Consider the following 24,266-nt stretch of genomic DNA (forward strand, 5'->3'; position numbering starts at 1 on the left):
TATATAGGGTAAATGGAAATTCCAAAAATCCATACCGGGAAGATGAATGATTTTTAAAGGGGTTATGACCATACAAAAGAATCATCACATACATACATGGATATACATCACATATAGCCCAGGCGATAAAGAGTCTCATATATTAAATACATCAAATGCATAAAACGGATATATGGTCATGACACATACAACTATAAAGGCCACTAGATCCGATTCACATGTTTGATATAATATGCTCATAATTATATCCCATACATGGGAAGAACCGTAAGGTCCATGCACACAATAATCCTAATCGGGTCATGACCGTAAAAAAAGTCATCACATATATATAAATGTACATCGTATATGACATAAACAGTGAAAAAATCTCACATACTAAGTACATAAAATACATAGAATACAATATATGGTCATGATTCCCACAACTGTAGAGACTGCTGGATGCGGTTCACATAGATATGGTACAGGGTGAGGGTCCAAGGAGATATATGGTGTCCTCAAGGTCACTAAATATAAATTATTGACATACAAGAAAAGATTAGTGAAAATAAAGAGTAAAAATTAAAAACAATATAAAAACAACACACTGCCAGAAAAAAGGAGGGAGTGTGATATAGACCTGTGGAGGAAAAAGGACAGGAGGAATTCTCATTACCTATATATTATATGCCTATAAATATACCCAGATTTCCATATGCAATATACTATAAAGAGAATAATGCAAATCATCCCATTGGGAATCCATTAACAAAAAAGAAAATAATATCCGGGACCAATTGATGCATAATTGTTAAATCCCCAAAGACTTTAGGAATGGGGCGAAGCTCAAAACTTCATTGAGTCCATTAGGGGTCATGGTGTCCAGTTGAATGAACCACCTGAGTTCCGTCTGTGATAAAAAATGTTTGTTGTCACCACCCCTAATCCCCATATAAAACGCATCCATCCCTCTAGTTCTCTTCTCATCAGATGGGACAAGGGAATTCCAGATTAGACAGAGAATTTCCTGTGGAACTTCAAACGTGATTTACTATGCCACGTGCCCTTGTCCCAAAATATATGTGGGTCTGACAACAAGAGAACTCAGGATTCGAGTGCGGGAGCATGTGCGGGACATTGGCGCGGCCAAGAGAGTGTCCGATATTGGGGATCTGAAAACCATTCCCCAACATTATAGATCATGTCATAATAGCGATGCGACCTTATTGAAGATTAGAGGGATTGATGCGCTTCATATGGTTTATATGGCTTCATACTCTAATTACACCAGAGAGGTTTCACCACTAGTTACTCATTTATTACTGATGGAGACTGTGGAGTTTGATCATTTCAGTAGTTCCTAATCAGGCCCCATTATTAATATCTGACGTGTGTCACTTTATGTGGTGGTAAGTTTGGAATTCTTCACAAAGGATAATAGAAAACAAATGGATCTTAGAAATTATTTTCCAGCTTCGCACTATACCCTACATACGATTTTACACTACTGTCTGGGCACACGGCAGTGTTCAGAAGGGAAGGAGCGCCATTTAGCTATTTGAATGCAGATCTAGCTGGAATAGTTTGCAGACACAATGTATTGGGAGCACTGTTCATGGTCACCTGGCAGCTCAAAAGATGTCCACCATGAACATGCTTGGCTCTATCTTCTCTGCTTTCCATATCCCAAGGATTGCCTTGCTCATCGCCCTTTAACACCCTTACATGGAATCTGGACTTACACTGGGACCCCTAGGCTTGGACCATGGTGTTACCTGCTATTCTGTGGTGTTAGATGGCAAGAGGAATAGTCAGTTATCTGGGTCAGAACCAGAAGGACAGAACACAGAATCAGAAGACACAAGAGTAGTCAGTAAACGGGCCACGGTCACAGCAGGAAACAAATACACAAGCCGCAAGCTGAGCACAGAGGACTGAACCAGAGGAGAACAGCGCTGTATCTGGCAGATTCCGGCCATGTGCTTTGCGCTTTAGTAGGGTGTGGTACTTTCCAATTGGCTGAAGTAGGGAGCAGATTACTCCAGCTGGACAGCAGGAACAGATCCCAAATGAGATTGGACACACCATATGCAGAAGCCCTAATATAACTAAATGACAGAAACCAGAATAGTCGAAATCCCCATACAGTGATTCCATGTTATTAATTAATTCACTGAGGGTTATAATCCTTAGGAGGAGTGAATATTTTGACTCCACAGCCACTTTCTGGAAATTAACACGCAGTGGATGTTGGAGAGTGAAAATTACACATTTGCCATTTTATTACCCAGCACATAGTGCCCAGATTGTGCTCCAGGAGACACACACCACAAATTAAGTGGGTTCTTCTCACTATAATATTGCTAAATACAGGGATCCTAAATGTTGTTTGCGCACACTGCAAGACTCCGAAGTGAGAGCGGATTTTGCTGGATTGGTTTATGGAACCTTGTTGCTTTTCAACAGCCTTTGAGCCACTAATAGTGCGGGAACCTCTGTTATTCCATTGACAGATGATGGACCTGAGTGAGGTCTTGTTTTTTGTGAGATGAGAATTGGTATTATTTTCGTCTACATAACATTGATTGCATTCTTTATATTTGATATTTGGGAGGCAAAATGTACAAACAGTTGAACACCACACACTACTGGTTCATCCAACAAGGTTTTCTATTAGACTGTGAACTGTCATTGTCTTGGTAAATAATTAAAGTTTTTTACATAGCTTGCCATTTTTATGGAAACGTTCAAAAATATAAAAAACTCAAGGATATTTTATTTAAAAAAGTTTTTTTATCTTAGCAGATGACTGTACCAGGAGATCAGAGGGACAGCTGACATCTTCAGTTTTTAAATCTGATGATCTTGAGATCTTACAAGACACAACTGAAGTGATTGCTGTTTCTCCAGATATATCATTTATTCACAGCAAAGATCTGTCATCTGATCCTATGAAACAGGTCCCATCTTCTGATTCATTACTGACTACTAAGGAAAATCAAAGTCACAAAAGAGGCATTAAAAAACAAACTGCTCCTAAAGCAAAGAAGTCATTTTCATGTTCAGAATGTGGGAAATATTTTGCATGGAAATCACATTTTGTTACTCACCAGAGAATTCACACAGGGGAGAAGCCTTTTTCCTGTTCAGAATGTGGGAGATATTTTGCACAGAAATCACATTTTGTTATCCACCAGAGAACTCACACAGGGGAGAAGCCTTTTTCCTGTTCAGAATGTGGGAAATATTTTGCACAGAAATCACATTTTGTTATCCACCAGAGAACTCACACAGGGGAGAAGCCTTTTTCCTGTTTAGAATGTGGGAAATGTTTTAATAATAAATCTGATTGTGTTAAGCACCAGAGAATCCACACAGGAGAGAAGCCTTTTTCCTGTTCAGAATGTGGGAAATGTTTTAATCTGAAATCGGTTCTTGATAGACACCAGAGAGCACACACAGGGGAGATGCCCTTTTCCTTTTCCTGTTCAGAATGTGGGAAATGTTTTGAACATAAATCAAATTTTGTTACCCACCAGAGAACTCACACAGGGGAGAAGCCTTTTTCCTGTTTAGAATGTGGAAAATGTTTTAGCACTAAATCCGATTGTGTTAATCATCAGAGAATCCACACAGGGGAGAAGCCTTTTTCCTGTTCAGAATGTGGGAAATGTTTTAACACTAAATCAGATTTTGTTAAGCACCAGAGAATCCACACAGGGGAGAAGCCTTTTTCATGTCTAGACTGTGGGAAATGTTTTGGACAGAAATCACATTTTCTTACCCACAAGAGAACTCACACAGGGGAGAAGCCTTTCTCATGTTCAGAATGTGGGAAATGTTTTATGAATAAATCAGATTGTGTTAAGCACCAGAGAACTCACACAGGGGAGAAGCCTTTTTCCTGTTCAGAATGTGGGAAATGTTTTAATCTGAAATCGGTTCTTGATAGACACCAGAGAGCACACACAGGGGAGATGCCCTTTTCCTTTTCCTGTTCAGAATGTGGGAAATGTTTTGAACATAAATCAAATTTTGTTACCCACCAGAGAACTCACACAGGGGAAAAGCCTTTTTCCTGTTTAGAATGTGGAAAATGTTTTAGCACTAAATCCGATTGTGTTAATCATCAGAGAATCCACACAGGGGAGAAGCCTTTTTCCTGTTCAGAATGTGGGAAATGTTTTAACACTAAATCAGATTTTGTTAAGCACCAGAGAATCCACACAGGGGAGAAGCCTTTTTCATGTCTAGACTGTGGGAAATGTTTTGGACAGAAATCACATTTTCTTACCCACAAGAGAACTCACACAGGGGAGAAGCCTTTCTCATGTTCAGAATGTGGGAAATGTTTTATGAATAAATCAGATTGTGTTAAGCACCAGAGAACTCACACAGGGGAGAAGCCTTTTTCCTGTTCAGAATGTGGGAAATGTTTTAACATTAAATCCAATTGTGTTAAGCACCAGAGAACTCACACAGGAGAGAAGCCTTTTTTATGTTCAGAATGTGGGAAATGTTTTAACACTAAATCAGAATGTGTTAAGCACCAGAGAATCCACACAGGGGAGAAGCCTTTTTTATGTTCATAATGTTATAATGTTGGAATAGTTTTAACCAAAATTGAATCTTCTTAAATGGGTTATCTCTTGTCATTCCGCATGTTTGCTGACGAAAGGATAAAACTAAACCTTATTGCAAATGTAAAACTATAACCATAATTCACCCCCTGAAGATTAGTCAGAAAGTGACTAATAGAAAAAACATATACCCCACATCTCAGTATATAGGGTGAGGTGACATATACACACTCACTCTCATTTCTAGGGGTTTCATCGTCCTCACCAAAGGCAACTCATTAAGAGACTATTTAATATTGACCTATATTCAAGAGAGACTAAATGAGAAAAAAAAACCTAAAATCATGTATCATGTTATCCGAAACAGAAAACTAGCCACATATTCGCAGATCCCAAACACCAAATTGTATACTTCGGAAGTTTATAAGCCCGTCCCGTGTCAAGAATAGATAGTATGAATTTGAATTTACCAAACGGTTGCAATGAAATAAAGAGTGAAAAATTTAAAGGGGTCTGAATACTTTCTGTACCTACTGTATCAGTAAAAATAACTCCTCTTTATTAGGTTAAGTATAAAAGAATTGCACCATTTTCCGATACCCGTCACGTCTCCATTTTTCATGATCTCGGGATGGGTGAAGGCTTATTTTTTGTTTGCCGAGATGACGTTATTAATGGAGACCATTTTGGTGCAGATACGATCTTTTGGTCGTCCTTTATTGCATTGTACTGTAATGTTGCAGTGACCAAAAAAAGTGATTCTGGTGTTTTGACCATTTTCTCGTTACGCCATTTAGCGATCGGGTTAATTCTTTTTTATATTGATAGATTGGGCGATTCTGAACGCGGCTATAACAAATATATGTATGTTTGATTTTTTTATTGTTTTATTTTGAAAAGGAGCGAAAGGGGGGTGATTTGAACTTTTATATTGTTTTTTATATTTTTAAAAACATTTCTTTTTTTACTTTTGGCATTGTGAAGACATACAGCATTGTATCTTAAATAACCAGACAGCTATTTTTTCGCAAATGAAGAATAATAGAATGTTATCTGTATGTTGGCTTTAAATTTAAGTGTTGATTTCTAGTTGGTCAAGAAAACAGACTTGTTTGTGTAAGCAGGTAATATTGACTTTTATTGTGCGCTTATCCTTGATCCCTAGTGATGATTGATTGCTGATATGCTAATTATACATTGTGTTATGGAGCCAGTTTGTTGACTTCTAAAGCAGAGAGGGAAAAACTATGCAAATAGTTTAAATAATCAAGTAATGCTATAATAATCTCATCTCCATTCTTATCCTTTATGTAAATACTGAATGATGGACACTTGTTAAGTGTAAAAATGGGTTACATGCCTCTGTATAAAGAGACTGAGAGAGAGAAACAGCCAGAGAGATTCTGCCAAGACATCTTTACATCCAAAGGACAAGAGACAGGACAGCAGCCACAACATCATCACAAGGGACACAGATCTATCATTCTATAGAAAACAACCTAGGGGGTTTCAGCCTCGGTTGGAAGAATACAGATCTGCTCCACTGACCATCACTGAACCATGGATATGTTTGGAGAAGCCAGATTGTGATCTTTGGAGCAACTGGCCTTGTATGGACTGTCATCTTCCTATGTTTGTCGCTACCTCCTCTCTGTGAGTGTGCCACAGCTGGGTAGTGACCCTGGAAGATCTGAAGTCACAGCAGCTATTATCCCAGTGGGTCAGTGGAAGGGTGAGACTCTGTAATGTGCCCCATCTTGTGTACTGTGCTGGGACTGTTCTATGTGTTATCTGCCTGTTCTGTGGTACAATAAAGCATTGCCACACTGTCTTACCCTCACCCTGTGTTGTCTGAGTAGCGTTTTGCCCATGTTAAACGGAGAGCGGGAGTTCGACAGGATGATCCCTAGTTCATGTGGTTTTGTCTAGCGGGCGGTGCTCATAGCATTCCAGCAGTGACAAGCATAGAGGTCTGCTGGAGACCTCTGGTTATCATGCCAACCCATCGGTGACCCATGATCATGTGGTGGGGTCACCGATGGGCAGGATTTTTGATGCGCTTCTGTAAGTGCGCATTAAATGTCGCTGTCAGAGGCTGTTAGGGGCAAATGGCAGCTGTTCAAAACAGCTGACATGTGCCAGAAAAGATGTGAGCTCACCGCCGGAGCCCACATCAAAGGGAGGAAGTACATTTACACCTGATGTTGGAAAGGAGTTAAAGGGGATTGTTTTTACAGAGACAGAAGTAGTAATCAATCAGGCTGCCACGAGAAGTGGTGAGTTCTCCTTCAATGGAAGTCTTCAAACAGAGGCTGGACAGACATCTGACTGGGATGATTTAGCGAATCCTGCTTTGAGCAGGGGGTTGGACCAGATGGCCCAGGAGGTCCCTTCCAACTCTACGATTCTATGATTCTATGTATACATACAAATAATTACAAAAATACACAGCTTCTAATGGTAAATAGTATAGAGTTACCACAAGAAAATATAATTTGTGTAAACCATGTATAGATATAAAAATTCAGGCAAATGTCAAATGTTGTAGCGCCATCTAGTGGCTATGTGCAAAAGTGCCATCATAGAGTAACATGTATCCTAAGAGAGCGTCACTATCAAGGTGGGGATGAGATAAGTGCACCGTATTTATTGAGTGTAAGATAAATCCATACATAGATCTATGTAACCGGATTGTAGATCTATCACTGGATATCAGTGTATAAGGGGAATAGATCCTGTGCACTTATAGATGAATAGCTTATATAATGAGAGGACACAGAGCAAAGGGTATAAATAGTGAGAGAATAAAGAGCTGACAGCGCATTACATCCCTGGAGTACAGATAGGAGATATAAAGTGCAGCCAGTGCTATATGGGATATCCCAGGAATACAGTACAGCCCATATAGTGTAAAGGAGGAACCATCCTAACAAGAGATGGAGATTACAGATCCTACAGACGACATGCCGGGAGTGTACAGAGAAAGATGGCAGATTCACCACTATTCCCTCTTACGGGTGAATCTTCGCTTCAGCTCCTGAAAGGAAGAAACAGCCTCTGGAGACCAATTCAGCACATCAGCACCCTTCTTAGTCAAATCAGTCAATGGCTTGGCAATACCAGAAAAATTAGCTATAAATTTCCGATAAAAATTAGCAAAACCCAAAAACTTCTGGAGCGCCTTCAAAGAGGTGGGCTGAACCCAATCCTAAATGGCCTGTACCTTGGCCGGGTCCATTTCAATAGTTGACGGAGACAAAATAAATCACAAAAATGAAATCCTCTGTACCCCAAAAAGGCATTTCGATCCCTTGACATACAGGGAATTCTCCCTCAAAATCCGGAACACAGTCCGAACATGTTCCACATGAGAGTCCCAATTCTTGGAGAAGATCAAAATATCATCCAGATAGATAATCAAAAATTTATCCACAAAGTCTCGGAATATATTGTTCATGAAGCACTGGAAGACAGAAGGGGCATTAGTGAGCCCAAAAGGCATCACCAGGTACTCAAAATGTCCCTCCGGAGTATTAAACGCCATCTTCCATTCATTCCCATGCTTAATGCGAATAAGATTATACGCCCCCCTGAGGTCAAGCTTGGTAAACCAGCAAGCACCTTTAACTCTGGAGAATAGATCAGAAATCAGGGGTAACGGATACTGATATTTAACAGTAATTTTGTTGAGGGCACGATAGTCAATACAAGGCCTTAATGAACCATCCTTTTTAGCCACGAAAAAAAACCCAGCACCTAAGGGTGAAGAGGATGGTCTAATATGACCCTTCTCCAACGACTCCTTAATATAGGATCGCATAGCCTCGTGCTCGGGTACAGATAAATTGAAAAGCCGACCCTTGGGGAATTTACACCCCGGGTTCAGCTCAATTGCACAGTCATAACTCCTATGAGGAGGCAAAGACGCAGACTCATTCTCACTAAATACATCACAAAAGTCAGCCAAATAGTCAGGAACATCATGCGACTGGGGAGAGGTGGAGAAAACAGGAGCATCACTAAGGGCACACCGACAACCCCAACTCACCACAGACAAAGATTTCCAATCCAGAACAGGATTATGGATTTGCAACCAGGGAAACCCCAGAACAATGGTATCATGCAAATTATGCAACACCAAAAATCTGCAATTTTCTTGATGGTCTAGGGCGACCCGCATTACCACCTGGGTCCAAAACTGAGGTTTATTCTTTGCCAAAGGAGTAGCATCAATACCCCTTAAAGGTATAGGCGTCTGCAGAGGTGTTTAGCAAAATCCAAGTCCATCAGGTTCAGAGCTGCTCCCGAATCCACAAAAGCCTTGGCGGAAAATGTGGACAGGGAGCAGATCAGAGTAATTGCCAGAAGAAACTTAGGTTGAACACCACCCACAGAAAACGTGTGTGCACAACGTTTTTCTCGTTTAGGGCAGACAGAAATAATATGCGAGGCATCTCCACAAAAAAAACACAGCTTATTACGCCTTCTGAACTACTGACGTTGCGCCCTAGACAAAACTCTATCACATTGCATAGGTTCAGACATTTGTTCAAAAGGTGGCAACATCTCTCGTGTAGTTTTGCGTTCACGTAAACGCCGATCCACCTGAATGGCTAATGATGTAGAATCGTCAAGACCTGAGGGAACAGGAAATCCCACCATAGTATCTTTTACAGTTTCTGACAAACCCTTCCGAAAGAGGGCTGCCAAGGCACAATCATTCCAGGTAGTAAGGACCGCCCACTTTCGGAATTTTTGACAGTACAACTCTGCCGAATCCCGACCCTGGCTTAATGCCAACAGGGTCTTTTCAGCCTGATCAATAGCATTAGGTTCATCATACAACAACCCCAAGGCTTGAAAAAATGCGTTCACATTATTCAGAATAGGATCATCAGGTTTCAAAGAAAACGCCCAATCCTGGGCATCGCCGCGCAGCAAAGAGATGACAATTTTAACCTGCTGCGCGGAGTTCCCCGACGAGTTAGGCTTCAAGGCAAAAAATAATTTACAATTATTCTTGAAATTCAAGAATTTAGACCGATCCCCAAAAAACACATCAGGAGCGTGAATCTTTGGTTCAGCAGCATGTGAATGAGCAAGATAGGCGGAAATTCCCCGCACTTCAGCAGCGAGCTGCTCCACACGATCAGACAATTGCTTCATCTCCATTGAGAGAAAAATTCTCCCTATGGCCTCAGAGATATAGAGGAAAAAATATGCGCAAAAAAAAAAAATTCTGACCCCCTTTTTTTTTTTTACAATTCTCTCCTGCTATTGAGTACCCTAGGATCTGCGGTATGGCTGGTGATTCTGTTATGATGAGTCACCGAAGGAGGAAAAAACAAAATACTAGCTAAGTCCAGAAAAACCAGAGAGGTTGGCAGCTATCGGATTGCGGCCCCTGAACCTATCCACAACAACTAGCAGAAGCCATGGAGGGTTCCTACGGTGCCCTAGACCCCTCGATCACAGCCAGAGAACTACATAGCCTAAAGACAGAAAGGGGAAAAACTAAACTGCCCCAGAGCAGACCCCAAAACAATAGGCAGCCCCCAACATATAATGACGGTGAAGCAAGATGAAAACACTTACACAGATAGAAAGATAGGTTGAGCAAATGATGGGGCCCAAGCTAACTAAAAAGGACAGGATAGGAAAGCCGCTGTCTGCCATCCGCAAAAACCCTATCCAAAATGTGCCAACCGACTGATAGGAAAAACAGGCCCTGAAGTCGCTTTGCTTCAAAAGACTATATCAGCACTCAGGTATATACTGAAGACAGAGCAAAAGATCAACAGATCAGAGACAAAAATGGAATTCAGCTCACCCCCGGCCGGGGATGGCAGAACTCCCAAAAAAACAAGGCAAAACAAAAACAAAACTGAAGTGTACAAAGCAGACCAGAAAAACTTAGCTTTGAGACACAGGAATCAGACTGGTCTCCAAGAATCCAGCAGGATCACCAGCAAGGCAGAAGGGCGTCGGCTGCCTTATATCCAGTCCTCAATTCCAGCCACCCAGTCATCATCTAGCTGCCCAGGTGTTTGGTAATCAGCCTCACTACCTTCCTTCACCAGAGGAGGGAGTTCATCAGACCTCAACGGTGAAGGGAAAAATGAACTCACAACAGCATCTACTTCCGGGGCCGCTCATTAACTTCCGGGTTATTCACTCCACTGCTTGGCAATTTTCAGCCGGCGTTTGTAGTGTTCGCGCGGTGATGTCAGGGTTCACCCCAGGCTGAGCCATGAACTGTGGTGAACCCTGACATCATCGCATGAACACTGCCTGAAAAAGCCGAAGACCGCCGAGTGCATTGGTACCCAGTTTAAGTGATCAAACAATAATTTAATGTCCACAATCGTAGTAAACAAAACGTTTTGTTCTTACATCAGTTACAGATTAAAGAACACTTATTAGGTCAGGTGGACTAATACATTTGGCTGAAGATCAGTAGATCTAATAATCTTCAACCAAATATATTGGTTTATTTACTCAAGCTAAATGTCAATCTCCTCTCCATATTGGGGCAAGCTATACAGTTACAACAAGGAAAAAATCCCTTTTATTACCCTCCGTGCCAAAGTAGTTAGGTGTGTTGTCTAAGTTACTTGTGACACATAAGAAACGTCTGTGTGCCGAATGTATTACAAAGATCCTAAAGAAGGAGCAGACCTCATTCATGGCTGACATGAGGTCTATAATTGGGGAAGACGCGCTAAGCACAGTTTCCAGTCCAGTTCTCCCTCAGACAGTACAGGTCATGTCCCATCATAAGAGAGCCAGGTGGGAAACGGAAGTATCATCAGAGAAAGATGAAGGTTCTTATGATCGGTACCAATATCTGGAGGGTGGAGAGGAAATGCCTCAGGTTCTCCCAGAGGAAAGGAATAAAGATTATTTTTCATCCGACGATACAGAACGAGTACAATGAAAACTGAGGAAGCACAAATGGCTCACTCAATACAGGATGAAATGTTTAGGGGCTGTGAACCCAGAGAAACAGAGTCTTTCCAGCTAACAAACACATTAGAGCCATGATAATGGAAGAGTGGGAAGATGAAAAAATAGCTAAAAACGAGACCCTCCTACTACTTACAGCGATTCTAATAAATACTTTCCATTGAGTTCTCCTTCAATGGAAGTCTTCAAACAGAGGCTGGACAGACATCTGACTGGGATGATTTAGCGAATCCTGCTTTGAGCAGGGGGTTGGACCAGATGGCCCAGGAGGTCCCTTCCAACTCTATGATTCTAAGGGGGGCTTATCATATCAGAGGTACACTGAGGAGACGTTATCTAGCCATATTACGGCCTATCACTCAGCCCGCCTTGCCGCCAAGGTTGGCACCCTAACATTGCGATATGGCGGCCACGCTCACTGCCGGCTTACACTCAATGACCTAAATACGCCCTACATATATAGTGGTACGGAAAGTATTCAGACCCCTTTACATTTTTCACTCTTTGTTTCATTGCAGCCATTTGGTAAATTCAGACAATTTCATTTTTTTCTCATTAATGTTCACGCTGCACCTCATCTTGACTGAAATGTAGACATTTTTGCTAATTTATTAAAAAAGAAAAACTGAACTATCACATGGTCATAAGTATTCAGACCCTTTGCTCAGACACTCGTATGTAAGTCTCATGCTGTCCATTTCCCTGTGATCCTCCTTGAGATGGTTCTACTCCTTCATTGGGGTCCAGCTGTGTCTTTTTTTTAATCGTTGTTTTTATTGAATGCAAAAAAATGTTCCTACATATATCCATGCAGATAATGTTTGAGGCATATGTAACAAAACCTCCTCATTAGAGATCACATTGGTACACAGAACAATAGATCAAGACAAACCTGAAAAACCGGGGAAGGGAAAAAAGGGAGAAGGAAGCGGGGGGCATGTCAAACACAAGCATAATGTTTACCCATCAGACATCCAGCACGTGTGTCTAATCTTAAGTTCAGGACCCACTGACACCAAAGTACACCCCAAACACCCCGAAGTGTCTCTCTGCAGCGGTTCACCCAGAGACATCAGTGGACAGGTGTCTCCCCCAGTAGTAGTTGCTCCTGGTACCAGACTGTCGGCTGAGAACAGATCTTAATATCGCTGTGGATGTGCTGTGGGAGCAGAGAGATGAAGCTTTCCCAAGTTTCAAAAAAGGCCTGCACCCTTCCCTCTTTATGTAAAGAGGCCTCAACCCAGTCCATTTGAAGCAAGAACGACAGCTTCTCTAGAAAGATATTGAAAGGAGGGGCATGGTCGTGGATCCATGTCTGTAAAACGGCCCTAATACTGGCAGCCGCCACCAAATGCAGTAGTTTACAGGCCCCTGGAGAACAGGTGAAATTATCTGGTTTTAGGTATCCAAATATGGCCCATAAGGGTTCACCAGGAACAAAGTTTGTCAGATGTGTGGCAGTGTATTGCCGTATTCTTTCCCAAAATAGTCTAATGACCGGGCATGCCCACAAGCAATGAAACAGCTTGGCTTCTGGGGAATGGTATGTAAAACATTTAGAAGTTGTGTACAACCCCATTCTATGACCTTTTGTGGAGTCAGGTAAGAGCCGTGACAGATTTTCAATCTCATTTCTAGGAAACGGGCTGGATGGAGGAATTTGTAGGCTGGGTCTAGAGCTTTCAGAATAGTGTCACAGGACATGCTGGGGTCTTCAGTCTGCCATTTTGTTACTGGAAATTGGAGTTGTTCATAATCCAGAGCTGCATGGATGAATTTGTAATTAGTGGCTATTTGGCCAGATGGAGAATTAGATTTCGTGAACCATCTAAGCACGGATGGTCTCCATTCATATTCAGAAAGATGTGCTAACACTTTTGTTCCATAGCTTTTACCTTGCAAGTATTGGAAGGGAGGGAATATGGCAGTGGGATATTTACATTTCAACTCCTCTATTAAAGTGTATCCGTCGTTCCTCGGGGTGGACTAAGTGCTTAGTAGTTGTTATACCTTAGGAGTACCACTGGTAGAAGACAGGGTGAGAGTGCCCGTCCTGAAAGTGGGGGTTACCAATAAGTGGAAGAAGAAGAGACATCCAGGCAGAGAGCTGGAAATGTTAACGTAGTTTCCGCCATACCCTCCATGTAGACATTAAAAGGGGGTTAGCTCTCACGAGTGTAAGATATGATGTCTTTCATGCTCCCCTTCCCTCTGATTGTCTTCCAGTTCTAAATGTTTACAGACGTGTTTTATGATAATTGCCTGTGGTACTGCTACATGTATAACTATGTATTACTGCTCATTGCTTATGGTATTGCCACTTGAATGTGTTACCATTGTATAGAAAACTGTATATATTGACTTGCATTCCTGTATTATAATGCTTACATATTATGTGTTCTTTGTATATGTACAGTCAGGGATAGGTAGTGTATCCTTCTTGGGATATTAGAGAAGGACACTCTTACTATATAGCTTCCCCTATAGACCAGGTAGTTGTAATTATGTTGCGGACCACTAGAGGGGGTATACTAGTGGGGCCTGATAGGAGGTTCTTAGACGGTTATTTGTAGGAGGGGCTGCTGAGAGTTAAGGTTAGTGATGAAGAGTGGTTTAGTCAGATGGGGCCAGGGTGCCCAAGTGTCCACATGGGCTATAGGGCCAGACAGCTCGGCAGTCACATAAAATTAAGTCATTATTGTCCACGTTACCCACGGCCACTGCATGCCTAAGCAGTGGGTCAGAATCGGAAAAGGAAGATGTGGCATTTTACCGCCTGTGCCAATGCTTTTAGGGCAGAAGTTGGCTGGACTAAGGAGATGAAAGGAGTTGGAGCTTCGACAAGATCAGTACAGACAGGCCGGATGCTTCACTAGGGGTCACCAAACGTAGTGATTGATGAATTCATGTCTGGGGTGAAACAGGCTGAAAGAAATGTCATTATAGTGAGGTCAGGCCTGGAAGGAACTGGGAAGCAGTCTAGTACGGTCCAGTCCGGGCGTTTACTGCACAGAAGTGACAACAAGCAAGGGAAAGATCAGGAAGCAAGAAAATGTTATGATGTACCAACTGTGAATGTAACGTGCAAAATTCTAAGTAGAGAAAGTGTTAAAGTTGTCTCGGACTGTGTCTCCATTGATGGGGGTCGCCTAGAAGAGAGACTGCTATGGCCTGGGAAGTGCCTGGGTGAACCTGAATCTGGAGATGCAGGTATGCCGAGAATAGTATTGTTTCATGTAGGGGAAGGACTGGACACAGCTGTCACCGGAATACAGGTCACGACTACAGTCCTGTCCCTCCCTTATACTTCAGTCAGCAATTCCGTATAAGGGAGATGTAGAAGGGTAGGGAGAGCCAGTGCCGGGGTAAGACCGCTCCAGGTCATATTGGGCATAATAAGACATTCCTCTCAGCCAGTCCACCACCACCCGGTACAGGGATGCTAAGGTATAGTGTCAAATGTCAGGGAAATTTATCCCCCCGTTTCACCGCAATCATTGGAGTATTTTGAAGGCTATACAGGGCATTTTTCCCTCCCAGATGAATGAGTGATACAGATAGTTAATTGGGATAGTATGGAAGAGGTATAGGAGACGTGGGAATTCCGTCATCTAAATTAAGTTGGCTCTGCCTAGATATGACAAGTTAAAATCTTTCCATTTCACTAAGGTAGATTCTACGTTTTTAAGATATGTATTAATATTAGTTTTCTATAATTTAGCTGGGTGTTTTGTCACCTGTATTCCCAAGTATTTTAGTGAGCCATTAGTAAATTGACACGGGAACCTTAATGCCCGCAAAGGTTTGAAAGGTTTGAAATGCGAATGTTTGCCACGCTGCTGCATCCCTGAGTAAATCCTGTCTTAGCCTCACATAGGCCATGTAGCAGCATCTGCAGTCAGTTCGCCAGGATCCTCACCAAGAGTTTATAGTCGTGGTTGAGGAGAGCTGCTCCATAAAGGCTGATGGCCCCATAAGATGCTCCATAGAATAATATGCCCCATATGCTGCTCCATAAAGGTTGATGGCCCCAATAGATGCTCCATAGAATAATATGCTGCCCCATAAAGGTTGATGGCCCATAAGATGCTCCATAGAATAATATGCCCCATATGCTGCTCCATAAAGGTTGATGGCCCCATAAGATGCTCTATAGATATATATGCCCCATATAATGTTGCATAAATGTTGATGGCCCCATAAGATGCCCTATAAGATGCTCCATAGATATATATGCACCATATGCTGCTGTGATTAAACAAAATGACATACTCACCTCTCACCGCTGGGGGCCAGATGACGGTGTCATGAGCAGGTGCGGATACTGGCATGCTATGGGGGCCAGGTGCTAGTGTCGCCACTTGCTCAGGGCCCCGACACCTGTGATATTCACCTGCGGTACCACGTGACGGCTGAACACAGGAAGATCTGCGGCACCGGAAACCATCTGAGAAGCAGGTAAGTGCAGAGACCGGGCCAGGAGGGGGTGAGGATGATCTGACAGCCGCCGGCTCCTGTGCTCCCCCTCCCCCGCCTACCCCCTGAGACAATGACTCGAGAATAAGCTGAGAGGGGCACTTTCAGCCTAAAAAAAATGAGCTGAAAATTTCAGCTTATAAGCGAGTATATACGGTAAATAAATTTAACTCACTACCTGATTTGACATTTCCATGAAAAAAATCACTGATAATATAAAATCATTGGAAGACAATATATATTCAAGACTAAAGACACTACGGACTATAAAAACAATCAAGTATATAATTGAAATAAATCTTCTTTTCATGGTTCCTCTAAAAAATCCATCTTGAGAAATGATGTGAACGCTTCCAAGCCTGGTTATAAACGCAATAAAACCGTCTATTTTTCTTCATCTGAATACCGTAGCTCGGATTATGATACTGGCCATTCTTCACATAGTATGACTGTGGATACATGTGACCCTCGTAATTTTTCCACTGTTGCAACAAAAAACGCAATGTGTGTAGGAGAGAAGGACGGAGACAGAGAAAACCGTCCATGGAGACGCTATCCTACAAGGCACAGGAAAACAACTTAGTAAAAGCCATTGATAATTTTTCTAATGTCCTGATTCTGACCCTGTGGTTTTATCTAAAGCACAAATGGAAGTTTTACCAAAAGGACTGAATTCTGTACAGAGCAAAAAGTTCAACTTATTCCAGACCATCAAAGATGTTAATAAACTTACGAGGTTGTTAACCGTCAAAAGACACTTTTTCTCTGTGGATCAGCAATGTAATTGGCCAACATTTGAACCCGCTTCATCACCTATGACTACCGCATTATTTTCACTTGAGGAACAGAAAGCCATTTGTACATTATCATCTCTTCAGGATCCAAAATGCAATCCATGTTCTGTTCAAGACAATGACATTTTTGTTTCTTAGAATTCGACTTATTACCTTTTACAATCAAGGGTTCCTTCTCTTGATGTTTTCCAATCATTGGTTGAAAAAGAACTGAAAGCACTTGATGCCGAAATTGACATAAATCATGTTAATAATTTGTCTATTAATCTAATGCTGTCGAGGAATTGCAGTGCAACTCCAACATTGTGATGCGTCAATCTGACAAAGGGGGTTGTAGTGTGGAAAAGCCACACGTGGCGGCATCATAAATTCTAAAGTCAGCAAATGCCTATTACCAGATCATGAGATTATTCCTGGTTTTCATGGTTTACCCAAGACTCAAAAATGTCTTTCCACCACCTTTACGTCCTATCATTTCTAGAATTGGATCTTTACATGAGAATTTGAGTTCTTGGGTGGACGATCATTTAAGCCCTCTTGTGTCCAGAATCCCGGGGATTTCCAGGATACCTTGTCGGTCTTGCAGGTTTTTGAGCATTTTCATTGGCAAGAGGATTTTCAATTTTTTACATGTGACGTTGTTATCCTATATTCTTCTGTTCCCCACAATTTGGCTGTACGTGCGATTATTCACCATTTAGATTGTTACAGCAATGATTCTGATCGTCTTAAGTCATTTATCATTGATTCTCTTACATATTTGTTAAAACATAATTTTTTCCTATTTAACAATGATTTTTTTTTGTTGCAGGTCCTTGGTGCCCCAATGGGCTCAAAATTCTCCCCAACATTAGCTTTTCTCTATATGGCTTGGTGGGAGGAATTATATTTATTTTCTGATTCCAATCCTTTTTGTATAAATCTTGCTTTTTCTGGTAGGTATGTGGATGATTTACTGCTCATTTGGCGAGGTTCCCATCTGATTTGTCTTCCCTTCATAAGTATCTGAATTCTAATATTTTGAATCTTTCTTTTACTGTCAGTAATATAAATACCCAAATCCGCCTCTTGGACATTTTTCTTATGGGCGATCCCACCCTCCATTGTATTCACACCACTATCCATAGGGAGGAGAATTCTGGTAATTCTCTGTCACTTTCTTCATCTTCTCATCCCCATCATACAACTAAGGTGATCCCTTACGGTGAATGTAACGGAGCGGAGCGTATATGCTGTGATCAGTGTTTGTTCTATAAGGAGAGTGAAATTATCAGTAAACGTCTACTTCACAGGGGTTATAGTAACCTGAACATCAAGCGTGCATTTAATAACGGCTTCCAATAAACCCAGCGCATTAGAACCGACTAAAACATCATCCGTTATTCATTTTCATTCCGACTCTATTATCACCTTTTCCGCGCCTTACAGCCCCAATATAATCGAATAATATCTATAATTAAGAAATATTTACCAGTATCAGGAGGACAAATTGCGGCATATTATCAGTACAGGCTGCGGTCCGTGGCCAGACGGGGTTGCAGTTTAGCTAACGCTCTTTCCCCTAGACTATTAAAGCCAATGTCTACTCCTAAATCTTGGTCGTCCATTTCTGGTTTCTATAAGTGTGCCGGTTGTAGGTGTAATGTTTGCACGCATGCGATAGACAGAAAAAAGGTTTTTCAATCATCAGACGGTAAATCGTACGACATCACCTCATTTATCAATTGTGACCCCCAATCCGTACTTTATTGTATTTGCTGTACATTGTTTGGGATAAATTACATCGGATGTAACACACGGAAAATAAAAACAAACGTATTGCCGAGCACTTGACCAATCTTCCCAATAAGAATGTGGCTTATTCGGGGGCTGCCAAGCACTTTGTTAATGTTCACAGAGGAGATGGTTCTAATTGTACCTTTTATGCGTTTGCGAAGGTTTATAATCCGACCAGAGGAGGCAATAAACACAAACTTCTGACTATACGTGAAGCATATTGGATCTTAAAGCTTGACACTAAACACCCCAGAGGCATGAATTTGAGAAACTATTTGTTTATATTAGTTTTCCTGCCTTCTTATTTTATGTTTTCTTTTCATGGCTGTACAATTATCATGTTAATAATTTTTATATCATCAGTTTTTGTTATTTAAGACAGGATCAGTGTTGGGTCCATTGACTATTGTATTGTGTCTTTCCAATCCCAGGTTCATTCGCTCACAACTAGGGATGAGCGAGTATACTCCTTAGGATTCGGTACTCGGCAAGTAATGAGATACTCGTGGTACTCGAATCCTAGCAAGTAAGTTTCACTGCTCACCTCGCAATATTCGGATCTCCCACCTGGCATGCGCTAACCAATCACAATAAAGCCGCCGCCTTCTTTATTGTGGCATTACTGTGATTGGCGGGCCGCGCAGCATCACTGTATCGCTGGAGCCCCTGGAGAGCGGTCATTATTAATGGGATTACAGCAGAAAGGTCAGTATACAGTAGGTTACTTTATTATTTTTATTTTTTTTACAGGTGATAATAATATAATAATAAATTTTATTTCTATAGCACCGACATATTCCGCAGCACTTTACATTTCAGAGGGGACTTGTATAGACAATAGACATTACAGCATAACAATAATCACATAGATCATAACATACCAAGAGGAGTGAGGGCCCTGCTCGCAAGCTTACAGTCTATGAGGAAAGAGGGAGATACGAAAGGTGGGTGGTAACAGTTGCCCTGATTGTATGGACCAGCCATAATGTTAAGTGTGTAACAGTACAGACACAGAGGGCTAATGGATGCATAAAGCATGTGGGAACATGATGCGAGGAACCTGGCCATGGTAAAAACTTTTGACTGGGCCACACAGGGATAGATTAGGTTAATGCATTGAGGCGGTAGTCCAGTCTGAATAAATGCTTTTTCACAGCACACTTAAAATTGTAGGGATTGGGGACTAATCGTATTGACCTGGGAAGTGCATTCCAAAGAATTGGCGCAGCACGTGTATAGACTTGGAGACGGGAGTGGGAGGTTCTGATTATTGAGGATGCTAACCTCAGGTCATCAGCAGAACGGAGGGCGTGGGATGGGTGGTATACTGAAGCAAGGGAGGAGATGTAGGGTGGTGCTGAGCCATGGAGGGCTTTGTGGGTGAGGGTAATAAGTTTATACTGAATTCTGGACTGGATGGGTAGCCAGTGTAATGACTGGCACAAGGTAGAGGCATCGGTGTAATGATTGGCGAGGAATATGATCCTGGCTGCAGCATTCAGGACAGATTGGAGCGGGGAGAGTTTGGTAAGAGGAAGACAGATTAGAAGAGAGTTACAATAGTCGAGACGAGAATGAATAATAGAAACAGTAAGAGTTTTTGCGGAATCAAAAGTAAGAAAAGGTCGAATTCTAGAAATATTTTTGAGGTACAGATAACAAGAGCGAGCCAGTGATCGGATGTGGGGGGCAAAGGAAAGCTCGGAGTCAAGTATGACCCCATGACAGCGGGCATGCTGCTGGGGAGTAATAGTGGAATCACACGGAAATGGCAATGTCAGGTATAGGTACATTAGTAGCGGGAGGAAACACAAGGAGTTCAGTCTTTGACAGGTTCAGGTGATCAATGGCTTTGGGGAATTAGGTGTGTGCACTGAGTATGTACTCTATGTTATGTGCTGTATGTTATGTGTATGTACTGTATGTTATGTGTTGTATGTTCTGTATGTCTTTTTCTTTTTACACATTCACCCCATTAGCCGGATGATGGGAATACTACTTTCCCATCATCCACTAATGCTGTCACTGTAGCGGGCATAGCCAGATGGGACAAGTAGTCCCATCGGACGATGCCTGCACAGCCCGCACAAGCCCCGCACACACACACACAGCCCCAAAAACCCGCGTACACATTCTCCACGCACACATAGTCTCCGCCCACACACATTCTCTGCCCATTACTCGCATTTCCAATAGACTTACATTGGAGTCGCTACTCGTTACGAGTACCCGAGTGCTAGGAGCTACTCGTAATGAGTACAGCGAGTCCGAGTATTTCACTACTCGCTCATCCCTATTCACAACTGGTGCATAATTAATGTCATTATTATTCACATGATTTTGATTGGTTTTCTGTTGTATATGATGCTTATGTCAGTTTGTTTTTCTATATCCTATGAGTAAGGGCTCTTGTAACGTGCCAGAAACGCCTTAGGTGTTTGAGGTTTTTAAACCGGTTTCACATGCTGCTATAAAGTTTTTCTTCTATTTTTACATAGGTGGTGTGCCGAATCCATTCCTCGTTTTTTTGTTACGAGGTATATAGTTTGAAGTCTGGGGTCTGCCAATATGTGGATAGTTTTCTCTTTCGGATAACATGATACATGATTTTAGTTTTTTTTTGTCTAGTTTCGCTTGAATATAGGACAATATTAACTAGTCTCCTGATGAGTCGCCTTCGGTGAGGACGATGAAACCCATAGAAATGAGAGGCTTGGAGAGTGAGTGTGTAAACGTCACCTCACTCTATATACTGAGATGTGGTGTACATTTTTTTTCTATTAGTCACCTACTGACTAACCTTCAGGGGGTGAATTATGGGTATAGTTTTATATCTGGAATTAATAAAGTTTAGTTTTATCATTTTGTCAGCAAACATGAGGAATGACAACAGACAACCCATTTAAGAAAATTCAGTTTTGGCTAAAATTATTCCAACATTATGAACATAAAAAAGACTTCTCCCCTATGTGACGTCTCTGATATTTATTAACAGTTGATTTCCAAGTAAAATATTTCCCACATTAAGAAAATGAAAAAGGCTTCGTCCCTGTGTGACTGCTCTGATGTCTAACAAGAAGCGCTTTCAGGTTAAAACATTCCCCACATTGTGAACAGGAAAACGGCTTCTCCCCTGTGTGTGTTCTCTGGTGACTAACAAAATTCCCTTTATGGTTAAAATATTTCCCACATTCTGAACAGTTAAAAAGCTCCCCTGTGTGGGTTCTTTGATGGCTACAAAGATCTATTTTCCATTTAAAACATTTCCCACATTCTGAACATGAAAAAGGCTTCTCCCCTGTGTGAGTTCTATGGTGATTAACCAAATGTGATTTATGGCTAAAACATTTCCCGCATTCTGAACATGAAAAAGGCTTCTCCCCCGTGTGAGTTCTCTGGTGTTTAACAAAATGTGATTTCTGGATAAAACATTTCCCACATTCTGAACATGAAAAAGGCTTCTCCCCTGTGTGAGTTCTCTGGTGATTAACCAAATGTGAATTATGGCTAAAACATTTCCCACATTCTGAACATGAAAAAGGCTTCTCCCCTGTGTGAGTTCTCTGGTGTCTAACAAAATGTGATTTATTTGCAAAATATTTTCCACATTCTGAACAGGAAAAAGGCTTCACCCCTGTGTGAGTTCTCTGGTGTGTAACAAGATTCCCTTTATGGGTAAAACATGTCCCACATTCTGAACAGGCAAAAGGCTTCTCCCCTGTGTGAGTTCTATGGTGATTAACAAGATGTGATTTCTTGTTAAAACATTTCCCACATTCCGAACATGAAAATGGCTTCTTTGCTTTAGGAGCAGTTTGTTTTTTAATGCCTCTTTTGTGACATTGATTTTCCTTAGTAGTCAATAATGAATTAGAAGATGGGACCTGTTTCATAGGATCAGATGACAGATCTTTGCTGTGAATGGATGATGGTATATCTGGAGTAATAGCAATCACTTCAGTTGTAACTTGTAGGATCTCAAGATCATCAGATTTAAAAACTGAAGATGTCAGCTGTCCCTCTGATCTCCTGGTACAGTCATCTGCTAAGATAAAAAACAATTATTTTTATAAAATATCATTGAGTTTTATATTTTTGAACGTTTCTACTTAAACTGTCCATAAAAATGGCAAGCTATGTAAAAAAAAAAATTAATTATTTGCCAAGACAATGACAGTTCACAGTCTAATAGAAAACCTTGTTGGATGACCCAGTAGTGTGCGGTGTTCAACTGTTTGTTCATTCTGCCTCCCAAATATTGCATATAAAGAAACCAATCAATGTTATGTAGGCGAAAATAATACCAATTCTCATCTCTCAAAAAACAAGTCCCCACTCAGGTCCATCATCTGTCAATGGAAAACAGAGGTTCCCACACTATTAGTGGCTCAATTGAAAACCAACAAGGTTTCTATAAACCAATCCAGCAAAATCCGCTCTCACTTCGGAGTCTTGCAGTGTGCGCAAACAACATTTAGGATCCCTGTATTTAGCAATATTATAGTGAGAAGAACCCACTTAATTTGCGGTGTCTCCTGGAGCACAATCTGGGCACTATGTGCTGGGTAATAAAATGGCAAATGTGTAATTTTCACTCTCCAACATCCACTGCGTGTTAATTTCTGGAAAGTGGCTGTGGAGTCAAAATATTCACTCCTCCTACACACGTGGTCAAAATTGTTGGTGCCCCTCGTTTAATGACAGATAAACCCACAATGGTCACAGAAATAACTTGAATCTGACAAAAGTAATAATAAATCAAAACTCTATGAAAATGAACAAATGAAAGTCAGACATTGCTTTTCAACCATGATTCCATAGTATTATTTGAAAATTAAACCTCATGAAATAGGCCTGGACAGAAATGATGGTACCCTTAACTTATGCGCTTCCAGACTGTCAAAGGTAGATAAACGCTGGCGCTAGCAGGGCTTTGTGCAGTACCGACATTTGTCTATGGTGGGCGGTTTTATGCTCATCGGGCCCCCATGTATCTTATAACAAGGAGATTCCACCGCACAATGCATCCTGTGACCCTTGACCTCACTGAGACCTGATTGGTTCAGGTCCTCATGACGTCAGCATCACACCAGCCAATGAGACAAATCACTAGGAAAGTTTGTTGTAGCAGCGAACTTTCCCGGACGATCTGCCTCATAAAAACACTGTTTCTCCTCAGATCTCCTGTCAGTGAAAGATTAGAGGAGAAACAGTGTTACAAGTGCTGCTGGGAACAGCTGTGTCAGTCAGCGATTGTGCTAGAAAGTAAAAAAAACAGATAAGGCAGGTTAGGGTTAGGGTTACTGTTAGGCTAAAGTTAGGGTTAGGGTTTATTCTAAAGTAAGGGGTAGGGTAAAGAATTAGGCTTTTCTCAATTGTCTCCCCAATAATTTGGTCATGTCAGAGATTTCTATTTACAGAAAAAAAAAATAAAACGAATAAAATGGCCCATCAGTATTATAGTGCAGAGGAGGCTTATGCACTTTTATGTTCTGACAGTGAAGAAAGTGCAGTGTCAGATGGCGATGTGGATTTCGAGGGCTTTAGTAGCAGCGAAGTGATAGCTCAGAAATGAGCAGTGATTCCGGTCCATCCTCACACACTGTCATGATCCCAGTGCAAGTTTTGACCTGCACAGTTAGGGGTTAATGTCTTGAGCCCAGTGCAAGCTTTGACCTGCACGCCTGGGGTT

At 41.5% G+C, this 24,266-nt stretch overlaps 1 protein-coding gene and 1 pseudogene across 1 annotated transcript; one reads left to right on the top strand and one right to left on the bottom strand.

Moving 5' to 3' along the window:
• The window catches only part of LOC141060278 (uncharacterized), a 79,834-nt pseudogene that overhangs the window by 43,761 nt on the left and 11,807 nt on the right, over window positions 1–24,266 (bottom strand).
• Window positions 2,669–5,293, top strand: LOC141060213 (uncharacterized). The gene has a single exon (XM_073556454.1). It carries the CDS (start codon window positions 2,934–2,936, stop codon window positions 4,572–4,574), a length of 1,641 nt encoding a protein of 546 aa, XP_073412555.1. The 5' UTR covers window positions 2,669–2,933; the 3' UTR covers window positions 4,575–5,293.

Source organism: Dendrobates tinctorius, unplaced genomic scaffold (assembly GCF_039654945.1).
Source record: "Dendrobates tinctorius isolate UK_male_01 unplaced genomic scaffold, ASM3965494v1 ptg000233l, whole genome shotgun sequence".
NCBI lineage: Eukaryota > Metazoa > Chordata > Amphibia > Anura > Dendrobatidae > Dendrobates > Dendrobates tinctorius.

What these genes read in the sequence shown, in the direction of transcription:
- LOC141060213 (XM_073556454.1), top strand. Translation starts at nt 2,934, where the DNA reads ATGAAACAGGTCCCATCTTCTGATTCATTACTGACTACTAAGGAAAAT.